Source organism: Ctenopharyngodon idella, chromosome 17 (genome assembly GCF_019924925.1).
Source record: "Ctenopharyngodon idella isolate HZGC_01 chromosome 17, HZGC01, whole genome shotgun sequence".
Lineage (NCBI taxonomy): Eukaryota > Metazoa > Chordata > Actinopteri > Cypriniformes > Xenocyprididae > Ctenopharyngodon > Ctenopharyngodon idella.
In genome coordinates, this window is record NC_067236.1 from 21,043,779 (window position 1) to 21,066,152 (window position 22,374).

The window sequence follows — 22,374 nt, forward strand, 5'->3', positions numbered from 1 at the left end:
CACGCATTATACGACTGACAGACTGCAACGGTTGGAGTTAAAAATCATCATTTGTGTTCTACTGAAGAAACAAAGTCACCTACATCTTGGATGCCCTGGGGGTAAGCAGATAAACATCAAATTTTCATTTTTGGGTGAACTATCCCTTGAACTGTTGATACAAGGCAGGATGGATCCATGCTTTCTTGTTGTTTACACCAAATTTTGACCCAACCGCTCACTGGATATTTTCTCTTTTTTTCTCTATATGTGTGAAAATCAGCAGTTTCTAGTGTGAAAGTGACATGACCTGTGGATTGTGGATGGTGTCCCATACTCGGAATTTGTGCTTTGCATTTCACCCATCCAAGTGCACACAAACAGCAGTGAGTGTTGAATGAACACCCGGAGCAGTGGGCAGCCATTTTGCTGCAGCGCCTGGGGGATGATTGGGGGTTAGGCGTTCAAGGGAACCTCAGTTGTGGGAAATGAGAGCATTGTTAATTTACCCCCTCCTCCTACATTTCCTGCCGTACTGAGACTCAAACCCGCGACCTTCGGGTTACAAGTCTAACTCTCTAACCATTAGGCCACAACTGCCCTATCTACATGCCTAAATGCATTGTGAAATACTCAGACCAGCACGTCTAGCACCAACAATGACGCCATGTTCAAAGTCACTTAAATCACCTTTCTTCCCCATTCTGATGCTCAGTTTGAACTTCAGCAGATCATCTTGACCATGTCTACATGCCTAAATGCATTGAGTTGCTGCCATGTGATTTGCTGATTAGATATCTGCGTTACCGAGCAGTTGAACAGGTGTACCTAATAAAGTGGCTGGTGAATATACACCAATGAACATTATGACCACCTGCCTAATATGCTGTTGGTCCTGCATGTGCTGCCAAATCAGTGCTGGCCCGCCTAGGCATGGACCCCTGAAGGTGTCCTGTGGTTTCTGGCACCAAGATGTTAGCAGCAGATCCTTCAAGTTCTGTAGGTTGTGAGGTGAAGCTGCCATGGATCAAACTTGTTGGTCCAGCACATCCCACAGATGCTCAATTAAATTAAGATCTGGGGAATTTGAATGCCAGGGCAACACCTTGAACTTTTCATCATGTTCCTCAACTATTAATTTCAAATGTACACGGCCATCCACATGATGTAGAAGTAAACAGGACTCATCCGACCAGGCGACCTTCTTTCACTGCTCCAAGGTCCAGTTCCGACGCTCGCGAGCCCATTGTAGGCTTTCAATGGTGGACAGGGGTCAACATAGGCATTCTGATTGGTCTGTGGCTGTGCAGCCCCATACACAGCAGAGTGTGATGCATTGTGTTGTGACACATTCTTCCCATAATCATCATTAAAATTTTCTGTGACTTGTGCCACAGTAGACCTTCTGTTTGCTCAAACCTGACGAGATAGCCTTTGTTGCCCTCATGCATTGGGCGCCCGACACCCTGTCGCCGGTTTGTGGTTTGTCCCTCCTCAGACACTGTTGTTAAATTCTCACCACTGCTGACTGGTAGCAACCCCACAAGCCTTGCCATTTTAGAGTTACTCTGACTCAGTCTCATTGCCACATTGATTATGAGAACTGATTGTTTGCTTACCATCTAATCATCCCAGACCTTAATATGTGGCCTTATTAGGAGATGATCAATGATATTTGCTTCACCTGTGACTCGCCATAATGTTTTTGCTCATCAGTGTATAAAACTGTAATAATATTTCACATTATTACTGTTTTTTAATGTATTTGACCACATAAATGCAGTGTTGGTGAGCATAAGAGACTTTTTAAAATCTTACCAACCCCTTTCTTTTGTATGGTGTATAGACTAAATAATAAAAATATATGGAATTTTGCAATCAGTCATATTCAGTTTACATATAAAACAATGATTAGCTTACTGCAAGAGAATGAGCACGATGAGCATGAAGACCGCCATGATGATGAAGGGCATCCCAGGAAAAGTGGGCAGGGTCAGGGGGTACAGCCCGTTAAAGATCGTAGCAGCAATAAGGATGCAGGTCGCTTCCACTGAGGCAGAGAAGGAGAACATGGCACCTGAGGACATCAAAATTCAAGTCAATGAAGACTTAAAACAGACATCTAGAGAAATTCAGTTGAACCAGACTGAGTTGGCTGGTGGGAAATAAAGAGTAAAATTTGCTTAAAAAATAAGAAACATTAAAAAAATCTTATGTCCAATTCCTGCATTTCAGTCCCTCTAACTTATTAAGTTATTAGTTCTGTCATAACACCTCTCAGAGTGTCTGGCATGGTAATGGGTATGACAGTGTTGATATGCTACGGCCAATACATACACAACACACTGCTGTGAGTAAATATGACATGCCGTACAATATAGCATACATAAATTACCCATAGCAGATCTATACAGGTGGAGCTGGGGAAGAGGGTTTCTGAAAGCATGCTGCAACTGCTACAGCAAACGCTGACCAAGTATTTGAAGTTTGAGCAGCGAGGTCATAGACTGCTGATACAGCAGGAACCAATCAGCTGTGCCCTATAGATAACGATGAGATTGCAAGCAGGTTGAGTTAAGGACCTATTAGCCTGTGCCATCTAGAGTTTCATGACAGAACTTTGTATTTCATCAAAATACTAATATAAGGAGATGAAGAATCATTTTAGAAACACAAATGGGAAATCACAACACAATAAAGCTTAGATAAAGTCAGCATGAAACAGAAGTTGCAATAGTCTTTATGTCACTGTAAGAGGGAGAGGACATTATTTTAATTAGAGTTTACGAGGACACATGAATTTAAAAAAAAGGGCGGACGGATGGATGGATGGATGGATGGATGGATGGATGGATGGATGGATGGATGGATGGATAGATGGATGGGTGGGTGGATGGATGGATGGATGGGCAGATGGATGGATGGATGGATGGATGGACGGACGGATGATGGACAGATGAATGGGTGGATGGATGGATGGATGGATGGATGGACGGACGGATGGCTGTATGGATGGATGGATGGATGGGTGGATGGATGGACGGACGGATGGATGATGGACAGATGAACGGGCGGATGGATGGATGGATGGACGGACGGACGGACGGATGATGGACAGATGAACGGGCGGATGGATGGATGGATGGATGGATGGACGGATGATGGATGGATGGATGGATGGATGGATGGATGGGCGGACGGATGGATGGATGGATGGACGGACGGATGGATGGATGATGGACAGATGGACGGGCAGATGGATGGATGGCTGGATGGATGGATAGACGGACGGAAGCACTGTTTGCCAGAGGAGAACTGGCCCCCCGACTAAGCCTGGTTTCTCCCAAGGTTTTTTTTCTCCATTTTAACACCTGTTTGCCACCTGTTTGCCACCTGATGTCACCTGTTGGAGTTTGGGTTCCTTGCCGCTGTCGCCTTTGGCTTGCTTAGTTGGGGACACTTGACATTTGATATTCAACAGTGCTTTGCATCTGCCTACACTGACAGCATTTTAAGAGCTGCTGTGCAGCCAAAATTATATACCAGTTATCACTCTAAAGCTGCTTTGACACAATCTGCATTGTAAAAAGCGCTATATAAATAAAGGTGACTTGACTTGACGGACGGATGGCCGGATGGATGGATGGATGGATGGGCGGATGGGCGGATGGACAGATAGGTGGATGGATGGATGAATGGATGGATGGATGGGTGAGCAGACGGATGGATTATATTATTATTTTAATATTAGTGACGCCCAACAATTACCCCTACATTGAAACCCCTATATATTTTTTTTTTTTAATTAGTCAGTCTGTGACCCACAATTATTAACTGATAAAGATATCTCAACAGTTGTGGATAAAACCAGTATACAGATTCATGAATATGCTGTGGATGCACTTGAAATTCCTAACCCATGATTTTATCTGAATAAAAGAATAATGGCCGTGGAAACTGAGGTCTATGCAGTAGATTGTTGCCATGAATAATGGTTTGATCCACTTTGATAAAATATCTCCCTGAGCTACGCTGGACTTCGTGACTGCTCTGACTAACTGGAGCAGAATGAGTCGGGGAGCGTCGGGGCAGCCCGTAAGTGCCTGGAACATGCAATACTTATTGATCTTCGCCGGAGCTAGAAGTCGTGTGAGAGCCCCTGAATGACTGGTAACTGCAATAGATTCGGTGACACATGCAATCTAAGACACAAGCAGAGGAAACGGCTGTCAAAGTGGAAAGAGGCAACTCGCACAGTGAAAACAGTGCGTTTATGGATGGGCATGGACTGTCATCACTATGTCCTTTTACAGTTGTATCACTCTTGCATCAACAGGAAAATAAATAAAAGTAATGGGAAGAAAGATGTTTGTGTCCACAAACTAAATGGATATTTCCTTTCGGTTTGGCTTATGTGAGTGGAAACGAGACAGGGTGGATATGAATATGAAAGTCTTTTCGAGATGTTTTTTTGTTGTTGCCCTGTTCCTCTTGCATTGTTTTCCACTTAGCCGAGTTTGATAATTCTGATTTTTGAGAAAGCCGGCGTTCAGCTTCCCAGTTAATTATGCATACTGCGATGCCTCTCATTAAGGATTTGTGAAAGGACAATGGAGATTAAATCTGGGGCTTTTAGCTACGTTATCAGGCAGAAACAAATGTCAAAGAAAGTAAAGATTTTGAAGAAAAGCTTGACTCAAATCTATTTGTCATAGTGAAGGTCAAAACACTTTCCTGAGGGTTTTTCAGCTCATTTGTGGGCATGTTGATCAAACAGGGAGAAGAAAGCAATGATGTCATGTACACATATTACGCAATGGATCACACCCTCACAGAAAACACTGTAATGGTATTAGATAATAGGTAAATACCATGGTACTGAATGATTACTAGATTCATGGTGTTTCAGAACAATTCTTTACCATATTATCTATCCAGAAACTATGATTTTACTGTGTTAAAGTATTTTTAATAGTTCATGTTTATTAACATAATATAGTGAAACTGTTTTGTTTTTTACTTTATCATTTTTATCACCATAGTTTTACTACAAGTACCATAGTGTTAAGCTATGGTTACTGTAGTAAAACAATGGTAAATATGTGGTCTTACTACAAATACCACTGGTTCATTGAGTTTGTTCAAGATTTTACCATGCTATCATGTCTAAAAATATGCTGTGTCCATATCCTAAAACCATAGGAAATTACCATGGTTTCAAAAAAAAAAACTTGACACCATAGTGAAAAAAGAATCTTAATGCTGCTATGGTATCTCCCTATTTTACTATGGTAAAATTATCCATGGTGTTTTTATAGTAAACCTATAGTAACCATGTTTTTGGGCAGAATTATTATAATTTTTATTACAAAAGTTTATAAAGCAAATATCATAGTTAAAATATGGTTACTGTAGTAAATATGTGGTCTTACTACGAATATCACTGGTTAGTTTCCACAAGGACTATCCCAAAAAAAAAAAAAAAAAAACAAAACAAAAAAAAATGAATTTTACCATGCTACCATGCCTAAAAATATGTGTGTGCTGTGTCCATATCCTAAAACCATAGTATTACCATGGTATAAAAAAAAAGCTTGACATCATAGTGAAAATAAATCATAATGCTGCTATGGTATCTCCCTATTTTACTATAGTAAAATTACCATTTTTAATCATAGTTAAAATATGGTTACTGTAGTAAATTTGTGGTTTTACTACAAACACCATAAGTTTATTTCTATAAGGACCATCCAAAACCATGTGTTTACCATGGTTTTTATCAAAACAAAACAAAACAAACAAACAAAAAAAAAAAACACACATAATTTTACCACCCTACCAAGTCAAAATTGTACTAGTAAGGTATGTATCTAAAAATATTGTGGTTATTGTGGTCTTACTACCAACACCATACATTAATTTCCAAAAGGACTACTCATAAACCATAATTTTACCATGGTATCGATCTAAAAATCAGGAATTTACCATCCTACCATGTCAAAAAAACATGGCAGTACCATCAAACGTGTAGTACCTTCTTGCTCGTGGTGCGTCTCTCTCTTTTTCTACCTTTTTGATTTCTCTCTGTCTTAATATGATACTTGTGTGTGAACATGAATTTTTAACACAGTACCTTGTTCATCAGGTCCCACGATGGCAGAAGACAAAGAACGAATCACTGCTTGGCTGATACCAGCTGGAGCACCGACTACAGCAACTGCAAAACCGCAGGACAAATACCACTTCAGAAAACTGTAGAGATTAATAGTAAACAATAATAATTACTACATAGACCTACATATTTAAACATAGCTTACACAGCAAAACATTACTTAAAGTTACACACAAGCCACAAATAACTAATCTTGTGATACTAGAGGAATGCTAACCAGTTCTGAAGTGTAAGTGAATCTAAATGGAATATTCAATAATTCATGAGCTTAATCTATATGCATGAAATTCTGAGAGGTAATTGTGATTACAGAGCATGGGCTTTTCCTAATAGCTCAGAATGTAAAGTCACTCGCTCGTCTCGGCAGCCTGATCACGCATGATCAAGAAAAGCAGATCCTCGAGAGAACAAAAGATTTTCTGCATTTGCGTTGATGCGTATGCGGTGGAGTGTATCTGTGCACACGTCTGTGTGTGTGTGTGTGTGTGCCACACATGCGCTGTACTATAGCAGAATGGAGGTTATGACTCCCGTGTGCCGCCGCTGTGCCCCTCATTATCGCAGCCAACAGAAAAGACCAGCATGCAAATTCCACCCTCCCTGCCGCTGATTATTCATCAGAGCCGCCACTCTGCTCCCTTTAAATGGCTTTAGTCCACCACATCGATTAGAATAACAATTTCCACTACCATTTATTTAATTAATGGTATTAACGCAGATCCGGCTGTCTCTCCCTGAGAGTAGCAGTCTATGAAGGCTGGCACAATGTTATCATTACTTACCACTCTGAGAAGTCTTCTTTGGAGGTGTAACCCCACTGGAACAAGGCAGTGAGTTCAGACAGCAGTGAGGATGTGAACCATAAAAAGTCTGGTAGACTTTTTTTTTTTTTTTTTTTTTTTTTTTGTCCAGAGCATTTACCCATTTGACTGTCTTGTTAAAACAGTCAGCTCAAGTGAAGACTGTCAGGCCTCGAGTGGAAAATGTTTGCTTTGTGCATGTCACATACTGACAAAAGAAATCTACATTGTTTTAGGGAAGAGAGATGTGCTTTGATATGCTCGCTGACAGATTTGAAATAGGGTCAGTTGTGCCGTTTATAACCATCTTGATTTTTCCGAGAGTAAAACCTTACTGTGTAAAAACGATAAATCACGTATCTACCACAACATCATTACCAAATCAATAAAAAAATATATATATTTTTGTAACATTATCAATCTCTTCACTATGAGTTTTGATCAGTTTAATGCTTCCTTGCTGAATAAAAGTATTAATTTCTTCTTTTTTTTTTTTTTTTTTTAAAGAAATTTGGATGGTAGTGTAATATTTAATATTAAAAATAATTACAGTATTAAATTATATCACTGTTTTTAATATAATAATAAAATACTATGCCAAACAAACTACTTTCATATTTTTATTGAGGATTTTTTCTTTATTATATGATATCAGGACAGTTGAATCACCCTGACATTTTTTACTTTAAACCCCTAAGAAATTATCAAAATGAATTTTAAACAGGATTGCTTTTACAAGATGTAATATAAGTCTCTGGTGTCTCCAGAATGTGTCTGTGAAGTTTCAGCTCAAAATACCCCACAGATCATTTATTATAGCATGTCAAATTTGCCCCTATTTGGGTGTGAGCAAAAACATGCCATTTTTATGTGTCCCTTTACAATTCAATTCAATTTATTGTCATTGAGCCAAAGTACGAAGACAAAGCCAATGAAATACAGTTAATATCCAGCAAGGATGCAGAATAAAATAGCAATTGTTCCACATAGTGCAAGAAAAAAACAAACATTAAAAAAAATAAGTACAATTAGATGAATGCACTATATAAATAAATTATATGAACACTGGAAGGTTTTCAACTGATGCTAAAAGCAGAATGTAAGCGTTACTAAAATACAGTGTGAAATGGTAATAGTGTCTCAGGGCTGAGAGTTCAGCTGAGTCACAGCCTCATGAAAGAAACTCTTCCTGAGCCTGCTGGTACGGGACCGTAAACTTCTGAAACGCCTGCCCAGTGGAAGAAGAGAGAACAAGCCATGGTTAGGATGAGATGCATCTTTAATGATGGCATTCGCTCTTCTCAAGCAGCGTTTCCTGTAGATATCCTCGATTGACGGTAATTGAATACCGATAATACTCTGGGCTGTTTTCACCACCCGCTGGAGTGCTATACGGTCTGATGCTGAACAATTGTCATATTAACCAATTGAGATGCAATTAGTTAATATGCTCTCGATAGTACAGCGATAAAAGTCGACCAATATCTTGGGACAAAGTTGAGCTTTCTTAAGGCTCCACAAGAAATAAAGCCGCTGTTATGCTTTCAGGGCGTTCAGGGACCAGGTGAAATCATCAGAGATGTAAACCCCCAGAAACTTGAAGCCACTGTGACCCCATTGATGTAAATGGGGGCATGTGCCTGACTCTGAGTTCGCCTAAAATCCACGATGATCTCCTTGGTCTTCTGGGTGTTGAGTACCAGGTTATTATCAGCACACCACCCAATCATGCACTGGACCTCAGCCCTATAGGCTGTCTCGTCATTCCCTCTGATCAGGCCAACCACCGTAGTATCATCAGCAAATTTGATAATGGTGTTTGAATCATATGCAGTGACACAGTCATGAGTGCAGAGAGAATATAAAAGAGGTCTCAACACACAGCCTTGTGGCAAACCAGTGTGCATGATGAGAGTGGAAGACAAGAGGTTGTCGAGCTTAACAGCCTGGCGTCTGTTAGTCAAAAAATCCAGCGTCCAATTGCAAAGTGGAGTGCTGATCCCTAACTGGCTAAGCTTAGAGACCAGCATTGAAGGAATCACCATGTTGAACGCTGAACTGAAGTCAACAAACAGAATTCTTACATAAGAATTGGGACTGTCCAGATGGGTCAAAGCAGAATGGAGTGCTGTGGAGATGGCATCCTCCGTTGACCTGTTTGTACGGTAGGCATACTGGTGAAGATCCAGGGCTGTGGGAAGACTGGCTCTCAAATGTAGTAAAACCAGTCTCTCAAAGCACTTAGCAATGATGGTGGTAAGTGCTACTGGGCGAAAGTCATTCAGGGCTGATGCAGTAGAATGCTTTGGCACTGGTATAATAGTGGCGGCCTTAAAGCAGGAAGGGACAACTTCCTGAGCCAGGGACAGATTGAAAATATCAGTAAAGACCCCGGCCAGCTGCTCTGCACAGACTCTGAGCACACGCCCAGGTATTCCACCCGGGCCTGCTGCTTTCCTTACATCCACCTTGCTCAAGATATTATAAACTTTGGTAGAGGAGAGTGAAAGATGCAGTTCACCAGCTTTTGGTATGGTCTCTCTCTTACCCTGGTCGAAGCGAGCATAAAAGTGATTAAACTTGTCGGGCATAGTGGCAGTACAGGATTGAGGCACTGGACTAGTTGTTTTAAAGTCTACAATAGAGCGAATACCTTGCCACATACATCGGGGGTCTGAAAATACAAAATGCTCTACGATCCATTGTTTGTAAGTGTATTTAATCCCTTTAAATGCAAATGAGCTGCTGCTCCGACCTCTTTCCAGAAGAGGGCGGAGCTTTAACAGCTCACGCTTCGGTTGCTCAACAACAACAAAGCTGGAGAATCTCACGCAGCCAAAATGAGGATTGTCAGTAACGGTGTTCAGCCTTACATTTTTCTAACTGGAGTCGACACTGATGGAGAGACTCAGGAAGAAGTTACAACTATTAGAATGAAACTGAACATTTCTGAATGGATAAATTTATGTAGTTGTTGTGTAGTTGATTCAACTCATCGACTAGCATGTGCCGTCATGTTAATCTTTTGTGCAAATCCAGTGTTGAATTGACTCTCGTTTGTGAAGCAGTCTGGTGTAAAATGACGGCATGACAACAACACTCTACTACAACAACTCTTCCTCTTCTCTAAAGCAGCCCAACATGGCCTCACCCCCTTTGTTGCGTGTTCTCAGGGGCGGGGTTTATGTAAATTTTGGGGTTTGTGATGTCACTAACCCGTGAAAGTCCTTAAAGCAATTTCTGTAAAAGAAAATATCCCCCTTTGCATTGAACTTTGAGTGTCGTAACTTTGCAGATGTTGTTTATGCTCAAACAGCAACATTACACACTAACTAAAGTTAAAAAAGTGAAATTGTAATCAAGACCCCCTTTAATTCAGAAACCAACAACATGCTTATCATGGAAGATGTGTATTCAAGTCATTGTATGTATAAACTGCATTTTTTTTTAAATTAATTAACAGGCCTGGACAAAATAAATGAGCGTCACACCATTGACCCTACTGCAAAATTAACTTGACATAATGATTTTATGGATCATTCTTCATGCACAATAACTTTGCAAGGAGCTTCATTGTGTCAATACATCATTTAAATGAGTATTATGAGTGATGGGAACTTACCAAGGAAGACCATCCATGTGTTGTTTGAGAGGGCGAGTAGGACGTAAGAGGCGATTCTGCACACAGCGCTGAGTTTTGCTAAAGTCATCTCCTTAATACACCTCATCAGCACGGGAAATAGACCCAGCAGACCAAAGCCCTGCCAGAGAGCATCACAGCAGGTTAGATTTGTGCTGGGATAAAAAAAAAAAAAAAACTGGCATCATTTGGTTGAAGCTAAGTCGATTATAACTGAAGGACCCTATTGTGTTTAAATGCCTTGAAAATGAGCAAAGAGTGTAAATGGAACAAAAGCTAAACAGGGATCCATTATTATCTAATCAGCTATGGGTTCACTGTTAGCTTACCTAAATTCATTTCACTTTAAGATCTACGTATAGAGAACGAGAGCACTACGACACATGCAAACAAAGCACTCGCGTTGCTTTACAAAACTGAGGGTAAACCACTGGAGTCACATGGAGTACTTTAATGATGTCTTTACTACCTTTCTGTGGCTTAAAAAAGTCAGTTGCGTAGAGTATCAATGGAGGGACAGAAACCTCTCAGATTCATCAAAAATATTTTCATTTGTGTTCCAAAGATGAACGAAAGTCTTACAAGTTTGAAACAAAATGAGGCTGAGTAATTAATGACAGAATTTTCATTTTTGGGTGAACTAACCCTTTAAGTGTAAAGGTACGGTCAAATTAGCATATGGTGAAATTGTTGTGAAAAAAGGTCCATTGTCAACAGTGTAATGATGTATGAAGCAAAGCTCACACAGAAGTCACTTTAAAACAGAGCAGATCAAGTATGACCAACTTGTGAAATCTGTGTAGTCCCTCACGTGAAATTCCTATAATGCGGGACTTTCATTTATCCATCAAAAATTTGATTGGCTAATTTAGCTGTAAGGTGTGACTAGAGTCATTATTTTTATACCAGTGAACCGTTCCCTCTCAGAAAAAAATGTCCAGGTATACAGATAAGCCATTTGTGACCATTTGTGGCTTAGACCATATTGAGTAAGGGAAGTTAGGGTATTATATGTATGGGTAATTCGGTAATATTTCAGCCCCCCCAGACTTTTTAAAGTGGTGGTTCACCAAAATTAAATAAAAAGCTTTTCACAATACTTAAAAATGTCCATTATATATTGCATTTAAATATTTTTTTATCATAATGTCTTATTTCTATCTTGCACCAAGAATTTTGTCATTTCCCTGAGGCACTTCTCTGAATTTGGACTTTGGAAAATATTTAACAAAATGTGCGCTGTCTATAATTTTTGGCAATAATGTAAGGTTTTTTGTTTTTTTTTTTGTTGGAGGTTTAATATGTGCCTAATGAAGTGGGGTATGAAGAAAATTAATCATATGTAGGGTTTTTTTTTTTCCAAGTTTGTCCAAAATCCAAGTTGAAATGTTACCAAATCCCAGGAATGAGCTGTATTTGCGATAATGTTGCTATGCATTTGCTGAGTGATTTGTAGCACATTTCTAGGTGTTTACTTGGGTTTTCTCGATATTTGCTAGGTGGCCAAGAGAGATTTGTGTAAATCGATGGATTTTTTCACCTGTATGTTATCACCAATCGTTTAGATGGTACTATGATCCTATGTATAATTCAAAATGGTTCAAATGATGCTGATGTCGAATAATGTAATATAACAACTGCAAAATATCTGAAATGCATAAGCATGGCACTAGAATACATGAGCACTAGACACTTCTGGGGTTCAGCTTGTATAAAAACAAAGCCCATAAATATTTAGATTCTCTCAGATGCGCCTAAACATAACCAGTGCATTAATTAACCTTCAGGGTTTGTGCCTGATGAAACAGTGTCAAAAACAGTCAGGCTGTCTCACTCAGAACGTCTGAGAGCACTTGAAAGCGAACTCACCTGCATCCACATTTGCGTGCGAACACACGTGAGGTGCGGCGTGACTCATTTGCCCTGCCTGCTCATGCAAACAGTTCTGATTTAATTACCCTGCCTGCCTGGCGAGGGCCCGGTGTCAACAGACTTTGCCACCGCCTCTGATTCGCAGCAGAAAACATAATGGGAATGCATAAACATTCCACGGAAAAGGTCAACGCTCCGTGTTTTTACTTTCATCAACTCATTAGAGCCTGGAGTGTTTAATAATTCCTCACCCACTCCACGCCACCCTAATTACAAGTCAATTCCAGCCCTGCAGCCATTTATAAAAACTGCGAGTGCGGAGCCATGTGCTCACCAGCCAGACCTGCCAACATTTTGATGCCTCAGATCTTTAGAAGCACAAGATCAGCTCCCCTCCGCGATGCCTTTGTATTTAAAAAAGTTTCTTTGTATGTCTTTTTTTTCCCTCAATTGACTCTTTCAATTGCAGTTAATTAAAACTTTTTTCTTCACGTATCGGGTGGCGGTTCTCTAGCTGACATCCCCTACAGACAGAGTGTATAATAGGTTCCATCAGGATCGATGCCTTCGGCTTCCACACAAAAGGCAGCCAAGCGATTGGAGCCCCAATGGTGCACCCTGGTATAAAAGGAGAGCCAGCACCTCTCCAATCAGGAAGGGTGCTCCTTAACTGGCAGGCTTTGTTTAAGTGTCACTCTGAGACATAGCATCGACCTGCTCAGAAGAAGAGTTCCCAATGACAGGCGACAAAAACAAAGCGGCCTTCAACCCGTTCCCCATCACTACTGCTGTACAGACGGTCTCAAACTGCAGAGCTTTTTCAGCTAATGCCACAGTGAAGGAACAGCACAATGATTTTTTTGGCGAGGGTAATCAATAGTAAAACTCATAATTCACATAGTTTTACATAGTTTACACCCCTCTCCAAAAAACATACTGCAGTATTGTCTTATTGTTTGTTCAATATGCTTCATTTCATGCTGTCTATGAGAAATGTACACTACAATCTAAAAAATGCTGGGTTAAAAACATCCCAAGCTGAGTTGAAAATGGACAAACCCAGCGGTTGGGTTAAATGTTTGCCCAACGTGCTGGGTAGTTTTATTTAACTCAACTATTGTTTAAAAATGACTATATGGCTGGCTTAAAATGAACTAAAAATGGGTTGGAAATTAAAAACCAGACACATAGTTACTAGAGGCAACAATAATAATCAAAAGGTGAACATTTATTAATAAGCAATTTAATAAATGTTTATTGTTTAATCATTATTTATTGAACTTGTTAATAAATGTTCATTCATTAAACATATTAATAAATGTTCATTTCCAGCATATTTTGGGTTCATTTTAAGCAAGCAATACAGTAATTTTTAAACAATAGTTGAGTTAAATAAAACTACCCAGCAGGTTGGGTAAACATTTAAACCAACCGCTGGGTTAAAACACCCCAATCATTGGGTTTGTCCATTTTCAACCCAACTAGGAAAACAAAAACATACTATGGAAGTCTGGTTACCAACATTCTTCAAAATATCTTCTTAAATGATGTAGTAAATGATGACAACAGTTTCATTTATGGATGAACTATCCCTTTAAAGGGATTTTACATATATATTTAAAAATATCCTGACTCTTCCAAGCTTTATAATGGTAGTGAATGGGGGCCAGATTTTGAAGCCCAAAAAAAGGGGATTAATTAAGGTCTTTTGAAGCAAAGCGATGCGTTTTTTAAGAAAAATGTCCATATTTAAAACTTTATGGCCCGGTTTCACAGACAGGGCTTAGACTAAGCCAGGATTAGACCTTAGTTCAATTAGGGCATTTAAGTATATTTTATAAACGTAGACTAGAAAAACACATTACTAGTGTGCATCTTGAGACAAAACAATGACACTGACATATTTTAAGATATGTCAGAGCAAGTTGCTTTCATTTAAAAAAGCCCAAACATGCATTTTAGTCTAGGACTAACTTAAGCCTTGTCTGTGAAACCGGAAGAAAAAATTCAAATAAGCTTACGGCAGATGTCCGTACACATACTGCGCAAGTCGACTGGTGTCAAATGAGTAACTTCTAAAGCGATGTATGACGCAGGAGGTAGGAATAGTGTAAGCTTAGATGACCTCTCGCGGTTCAAACAAATTAGGCTGGGCAAAAACTCAAGCTCCTCTTCTCTTATATTGAAATCCTCTGGCATTTCTCTTTAAAAATGATCGTTTTCTAAATTCATGACCTGTGTTTTGTTTTGCTCTGTGCTTTCGTGTTCGTCATTATATCACGAGTCGATCAGAGGACACTCTTCCACCGCAAATCGATGCGTACGGCTGTCTGCCGGAAACTAGTTATTATTTAATAAAGTTTTAAATATGGATATTTTTCTTACAAAAACCCATCTCTTCACTTCAGAAGGCCTTTATTAACCCCTGTATGGATTACTTTTATGATGGATGGATGCACTTTCTTTTTTTTTTTTGGCTTCAAAAAGCCACACACACACACAACCATTATACAGCTCGGAGGAGCAAGGATATATATTTTTTTAAATATATCTCCGATTGTGTTTGTCTGAAAGAAGATAGGATGGCTTGAGAGTGAGTAAAAATGGGATTTCATTTTCATTTTTGGGTGAACTAACCCTTTAATATTTTAATAGACAGCATGATATATTTTGTTCAAATGGAAGCTTGTTTCCACCACTGAAGATAATTGTGACTTTTTTTCCTCATAATTGCAAGTTTACACCTTGCGTTTTTGTGAATTATAAAGTCAGAATTGCGGGATATAAATCCACAATGCACTACATTGTTGTTTTTACAGCATGTGAATGTATATGCTCCTTTGTCCCATTATATTACTGCAGCTCATATGAAGCAGAACTGCAGTGTCACAGAATGGAGCTGAATGGACTGATACTGATATTGGATCTGTGTTGTCTGTTCAGAGTTGTCCCTTATCTTCACCCCATCATTTCCTCTCTGACTAAATCTCATAAATAATATTGAAGAAATATGCTCATTTGGTTATCGAAGGGGTGTGTGTGCTCAGCTGCGTGGTCTAGCAGAGAAGAGAATCAAATGAAGAGCAAGCAAAGATACACAGCTGTGTCCAGTCAATGGCCATTGCTGTTTGAGCCTGAAGTCGAAAGATTTAGTGGCATTTCAAGGACATCCGCTGATCTCCACTCTGAGTTAGCTGAGAGACATGAGTCATCAGAGAAAGCATTACTGCATTAAACAAGACCACTTACCAACAAGAGCATCCTCACAGAGTTAAACACCCCAAACAGGGCAGTTGTGAACTCTCTAGGCTCGTACATCAAATACAACAGCAAGATCGACTGATCCCCTGCAGAGACAAATGCACATTATTATTAATGTCCCCTCTCTCTCTCCAACTCTTTATTGGCATGACTTTCAAAGATCAATGTTTTTCAAAGCAATACAGTGTGTAATTCAATGAGATGATCGAACGTTAATTATGTGCCTATAAAAATAACGACAATTAAATTAGACAAAATTAAAGATGCTAATATTTAAGACCACTAATAACTCATTTTAAGAATTTATGGAACGTGCAGAGACATCTGTAGACACCACCACGTCTCTCTCTCTCTGTCCTGAGGAGTGACAGTCCTCAGATTGAGTGCTGTAAAGCCTCCCTGCAGTGGATCAGCAGTATTATCGTCATAAACAGCCGACTCCACCACGGGGCAGGTATTAGCTGCACTGATCATTCATTACAGCCATCTCAGAGTTGGAGCACATGTTGCCAACTTAAAAACAACTATTTTTTTAATTATTTATTTTTTTTTTTTTTAATGAATGTTTATACTGTTATTTCATTATCTCATAAATATTTAATTTCAAACTCTGTTTACTTTAAGTTAATGTATTTTTAACGATCTTTATTGGTGAATGTATAAAATCAAGAATAAGTGTTTTGATTGTTTGTTGTAATGTGTGTAATTATTTAATATATTAACATGATTTATAGTGTGTGTGTGTGTGTGTGTGTGTGTGTGTGTGTGTGTGTGTGTGTGTGTGTACCTGGTATTCCCTAAGTTATGGGGATAATGTCCCCACAAATACCAGTAATTTTTGACCTTGTAGGGGTAGGTGACAGAATATACCGTTTGTACGGTATAAAAACCATTACGCCATATGGAATGTGCTCATAATGATAGGAATGCCTGTGTGTGTGTGTGTGTGTGTGTGTGTGTGTGTGTGTGTGTGTGTGTGTGTGTGTGTGTGTGTGTGTGCACTGACCAACAGCCACCAGGTTATTTATGAAGGTGCAGAGAATGAGAAAGTGCAATTTGAGTCTCTCCTGCCCTGACCTCCTCTTGAACATTGCTTTGAAAGACAGCTTGGCGTACTTTAGGATGAACAGCCTAGACTGTTCTGTCGGAGAACACTGCTCATCTGTACCCTCTTTATAGGCAGATATACATGTATTTTTTCCCGTCGAAGGGTCTCTCAGCCAAAGCACAATATAAAGTAATGCCAGAGCGTGGCAGCCAATGTAGGCCTCGAACGCTGCCTTGGGCCCAAATTCCTGCTCCAAAAATCCACCTAGCAGGAAGCCCACCATGCCACCAACGAAGATCATGGACTCGGCCACTGCCATACGTAAAGTGCGACTGGAGCTGGAGCCCATGGTCAAGTCGGCCAGGTAGCTGAAGGAACTGAGGAAAATGGAGACATGGCCACCTGTCAGGCCTGTTAGGGCAGGCAGCCATCAGGGTCCAGTAAACACTGATGTTTTCCAACAGGGCTACAGCCAAGAGCAACCCTCCACTCAGCAGGGACAACAGAGACGGGAGCGCCATTACCCACCGACGGCCAGCGCGGTCAGACCAGGAGCCCAGCATTATAGCGGGAGGGATGGAGACCAGGCTGAGGGTGGCGTTAAACATAAGCAGGATGTAGGAGGCTGAAGTCTGAACCTCCTCGTCCCCTTTGTGGTGCTCAGGGTTACTGCAGATAGTGTCATTCTTGAGCAATTGTTGACATACCTTCAAAAGAAAAAAGTTATTCAAAATTATTCAAAATATCAATATTTAAGCATCACCGCATTGCAACAACAACATCTAAATGACCCTGAGCTTTTTGTTTACTAAAAGTTTTATTCTTACCAAAAAAAAAAAGGTTTCGTCAGCTGAACAATCGGTATGTAGCAAAAAGGAGTAGGTCATTGACGAATAAGGTTTTTAAAAGTGTAAAAAAACATAATGGAGATATAATTAATTAAGTTTTATTAAGAGATTGTCGTCTTTATAAGCAATTAACACTGCTTTTGTCATTTTTTACAAGATTGACAAAATTTGTCACTAAAAAAGTAATTCAGTTTAACCAGAATTTCGGTTTTACCGAATGACACTTTTGGTTATACCGAATGATGATATTTTCAAACAATGATAATATCTAGCTAGCTAGCAAAAGGACAATCAAACATTTTATATTTAGTACAAGTTTTTAAAATATTACAACATTTTCCATGTTTTATAGCGGTTGTACCGAATGACCTGATGTTTCGGGACATGCATATGAGCAAGTAAAAATATAAATTTTTCAAATAGTTAAACGAGAATTAATTACTTTCCTTCATGACCATGTGGTCCTTTGCAGGTGTCTGAATGATGTCACATCCTGTCACATGATATTGACCGCATGACTTGATCCAAAATGGTCCCTTTATATTGGTTACTACGAATGACATCAATGAAATTAATTTTTCCGGACATTATTTCTCATAACAAAGGAACGACTTCTACACATAATTTTAATACCATTTTGCACTATGTTAATATATGATGTTATAAAATCATGCCAGAATAAATAAAAATATACATTTATCACATTTGAAGATATTTTAATCACAAATGAAATGGCTGTATTGGCCTTTGGATGGTTAAACCGAATGACCTTTTGACACTTCAAAATCTTTAAAATACCTTTATATGTAGCAAAATATAATTAAAAACTTTTGGATTCAATAAAAGAGATCTAGTTGTACTACCTTACATACTTTGGATGTCATATCTTTGTTTTTTATTATTATTAAAGCCTTTGGACAAATAAATGACCCGTCACGTCATGCAAAAATTATATTTGTTGCAGATTCCACTAAAGAAGTTAACCCATGATGACTTCTGCTTCTGAAAACCCTGGAAATTTAGTGAACAAAAGTCTTCATAACATGTTTAGATGAGATGACAGGACATTTGTTAAAAATAGCTCAGTATTATTTTTAAGGTGGACCTTTTGTACAAAAGTAGCCACCTCAAGCGCTTGACATTTAATAGCCCTTTTTTTGGTTGGATCAAATGTTTTAAAATTGAAAGTCAGTTATTGCTTCTTAGGTCAGCTTTGAGGATTTTCCATTTCTCTAATTTTTCATTCAGTGTCAGTAATGATGCTCTAAGGCATTATGGGAATGATGCACAACCCGAGCAGTAACTCATCGCGCCGGGGGACGCCCTCAGTTATTGTAAGAACAAGCCTCGGGGAATCTTACGAACCGCAACCTCACAAATATGATGATATCAAGGAGCAAATGGCAAGGATGAAGGCCATTAAGAGTGGCGTAAATGAGCACTTTGCAATAAATGATTGGACCCTCTTTAATCTTTGAACAGTTTTCACTGCATGGAGTTGTGCTCATTCATATGATCTATTCATCCACATTTTTCTGAGAGCTGTTATGTGTGGAGCCGCAGAGTTCATTGGAAGGGTAAGAGAATTTAAAGGAGAGAGGAAAGGAAGGACACTCGCTCAGAAAAAAAAAAAAAAAAAGCAAAGTGACAAGAGCAGGAACTAAAAACAGCTGCGTGTTTTGGAAAGCGTCACCCTTAAGCAAATGCATATATTCACTGCATTATTTATATTCATAGAAATGTCTTCACAGTTCACATATTATTTTTCCTGCATTTTTCCCCTCACTATTTTACTTTGATGCTTTTCATTTATTTTTTGGACATAAGATATAAATATTAATTAATTATTAATATTAATGCACAAAAACTAATTTATTTCAAACAAAGAAGAAAAAATACAAAAAGGAATTTAAAAGCACAAATTCACTCCGTTCAATATTCATTAGGAGATTATAGATAGATAGATAGATAGATAGATTGTTAGATACATAGATAGATACATAGATAGATACATAGGTAGATATAGAAGTGATAAAAAATATCATTAATTTAAATATATATATATATATATATATATATATATATATTATGGTGGCGCATTATACAATATATACAATTATGTCATAATAATGAGATATGTCATTAAAACAACATTTTTCTTGTTTAAAGGGCATATTTTCTCATAATAATGAAAAGTTGTCATTAAAACAATGTTTTTTTCATAATAACGAGATAATGTATCTTTAAAACAATATATTTTCCCCATAATAATGACATATTATATTATATACTATATGTTTTCCCATTATAATGAGATATTATATTGTTAAAACAACAGGCCTGTTGTCACATGTGGCTTAAAATTTCCATCTGCATTATTGTCAATGGACGGAAAGAAAATTAAACTAACTTGGTTGAACATGGTTATTTTTAATGAGGTAATACATGTACTTTTACTGTAAAAAAGTTTTTAAAATGAAATGGAAAACGGGATCAGGACATGAGAGTGGCTGGATTTGTTTTTAATCATCTTTTTGCCATCGCTTGTTTATTTCTAATGCGTGACAAATTAATTTTTTAACATTTTCAAATACAAATACCCCATGTAGTCGCTTGATTATTTTAGGTTTTAATTTAATTATTAAAAAAATAGCAAAAGCTATTTAAAAAAGATTCAGGTGTTGTATGTCACATCGCTGGACATTGCTGTAACGTCAACTTACAAAAAATTAAAATTTCCCACATACATAGCACAAGGTTAAAATCAAGATACTGAAGTTTCTCAAGCATAGTCAATGTTTAAAGGGTAGTTCCTGAAATCCTTAAAGGGATTTACTCACCCTCATGTCGTTCCATACCTATATGAGTTTCTTTCTTCTGTTAAACACAAAAGAAGATATTTTGAAGAACGTTGGTAACCAGACAGTTGAATACTTCCATAGTATTTTTTTCCTATTACAGATGTCAATGGCTACCGTCAACTGTCTGGTTACCAACAATCTTCTTTTGTGTTCAACAGAAGAAAGAAACTTGCACAGGTTTCTTGAGTTTCTTGAGGCGTCAACATGAGGGTGAGTAAATGATGACAGAATTTTCTCTTTTGGGTTTTTCTCTTTCCCTTTAAGTTCAGCAACAGAATACAGACTAATGACTGTCAGCGATTGTTTAATCTGGTCCATGAGTGATCGCAGCGCCTGTTATTTTGCTCTGGGACTGTCATGGCCGGTTCGGCTTGATTAATGCCTGCTGCAGTTTTGGGTTTTGAGTACATCTCGAGCTCCACTGCTATTCTCCAAGCGCTCCGTGGTTCTGCTTCGGGCATTTCCGTTTTGTGTACTAGAACTGGACCCTGCTGACCTGTTTTTCAGTTCAAAGAACAAAACACTGACTCACCGGACTGACTTGATTAATGTCTCTCCCTTTCACTCTCTCTCTCTTTACTTCTCTTGCTTTAAATCACAGAAGTAGCAGCTCTTTTACCTTTATGATAATCATCTGTTGATATGCAGGTGTTAGAATGAACGTGCTGGTCATGTAGAGGAAAATCACTGGCTCCACTGTAACAACGCTCCTTAGTTTTTCTTTCCATGCCGACATATTCAGCTATGCAGTGACAGATACAGTCTCTTAATATTAAAGCTGTGTTGGGTAGAGTAAACCCATGTAAATTGTTCATACTGTCCAAACAGAATAGTGGACAAGGGAAGAGTTTTCTTGTTATGACGCATTGTAAAGTTAGTCACATGCATGTCAGCTGGAACAGGAGGAAACTGTCTCTCTCAACATTCTCTTATCAGGAATTGGTCTACTTAGTGCTTGTAAAAGTGGTTGGCCTTTATTTGCCCTATGAACACATCCCCCACAGATTCACACTTCCCCAGTGAAAACAAAGAGATGTGAGAATACTGTTCTTCTTTCTGCAGTGTGTGTTTTCAGAATGTTAAACTTGCGAAGTGAAATTTCCTTTGAACGGCGCTGCCATTTCCTGATATAGCAGCAAATACTGATGCACAGCAATGACAATTTTCATTTTCAGTACTTCACCTACAACCTGTCAAAGCTTTCTTTGTATAATTTTGCAAGAGTGTACACTCTAAAAAATGCTGGGTTAAAAACTACCCAAGTTGGCTTGAAAATGAATAAACCCAGCAATTGGGTTGTTTTAACCCAGCAGTTGGGTTAAATGTTTGCCCAACGTGCTGGGTAGTTTTATTTAACTCAACTGTTGTTTAAAAATGACTGTATTGATGCTTAAAATGAACCCAAAATATGTTGGAAATTAACATTTATTAAGTTTAATAAATAATAATTAAACAATAATCATTTATTAAATTGCTTATTAATAAATGTTCACCTTTTGATTATTATTGTTGCCTCTAGTAATTATGTGTCTGATTTTTAATATCCAAACTATTTGGGTTAATTTTAAGCCAGACAAATAGTTGGGTTAAATAAAACATTTAACCCAACCACTAGCATTTCCAACCCAACTTTGGAACCCATTTTTTTTTTTAGAGTATAGTATGAACTAGTAACATTAAAACATTAGTTTGACTCCCTTTGTCCAAGATCATTTTCAGAGGCCCTGCTATCTAAGTCCAGGGTTGCCAGGTCTCAGGAATATTTCCAGCCCAAAGCTGGCTCAAAACCTGCCCAAAAGAAATGAAAACTAGCCCAAATGTTCCCCTCATTCAACCACAGTTGACAGCTTTGGGATTCCCACAAAGGGCTTTAAAATAAACATTTTGATTTTA

General features: G+C 38.5%; 1 protein-coding gene across 1 annotated transcript; it reads right to left on the bottom strand.

Moving 5' to 3' along the window:
- Positions 1-1,895: 1,895 nt before the first annotated feature.
- Positions 1,896-21,348, bottom strand: zgc:174356 (uncharacterized protein LOC100137120 homolog). The gene is given in 7 exon segments (XM_051867079.1): positions 1,896-2,056; positions 6,113-6,196; positions 10,574-10,712; positions 15,713-15,810; positions 16,731-17,193; positions 17,195-17,479; positions 21,101-21,348. Coding segments are annotated over 7 exon segments (1,347 nt in total). The 5' UTR covers positions 21,218-21,348.
- Positions 21,349-22,374: the final 1,026 nt, after the last annotated feature.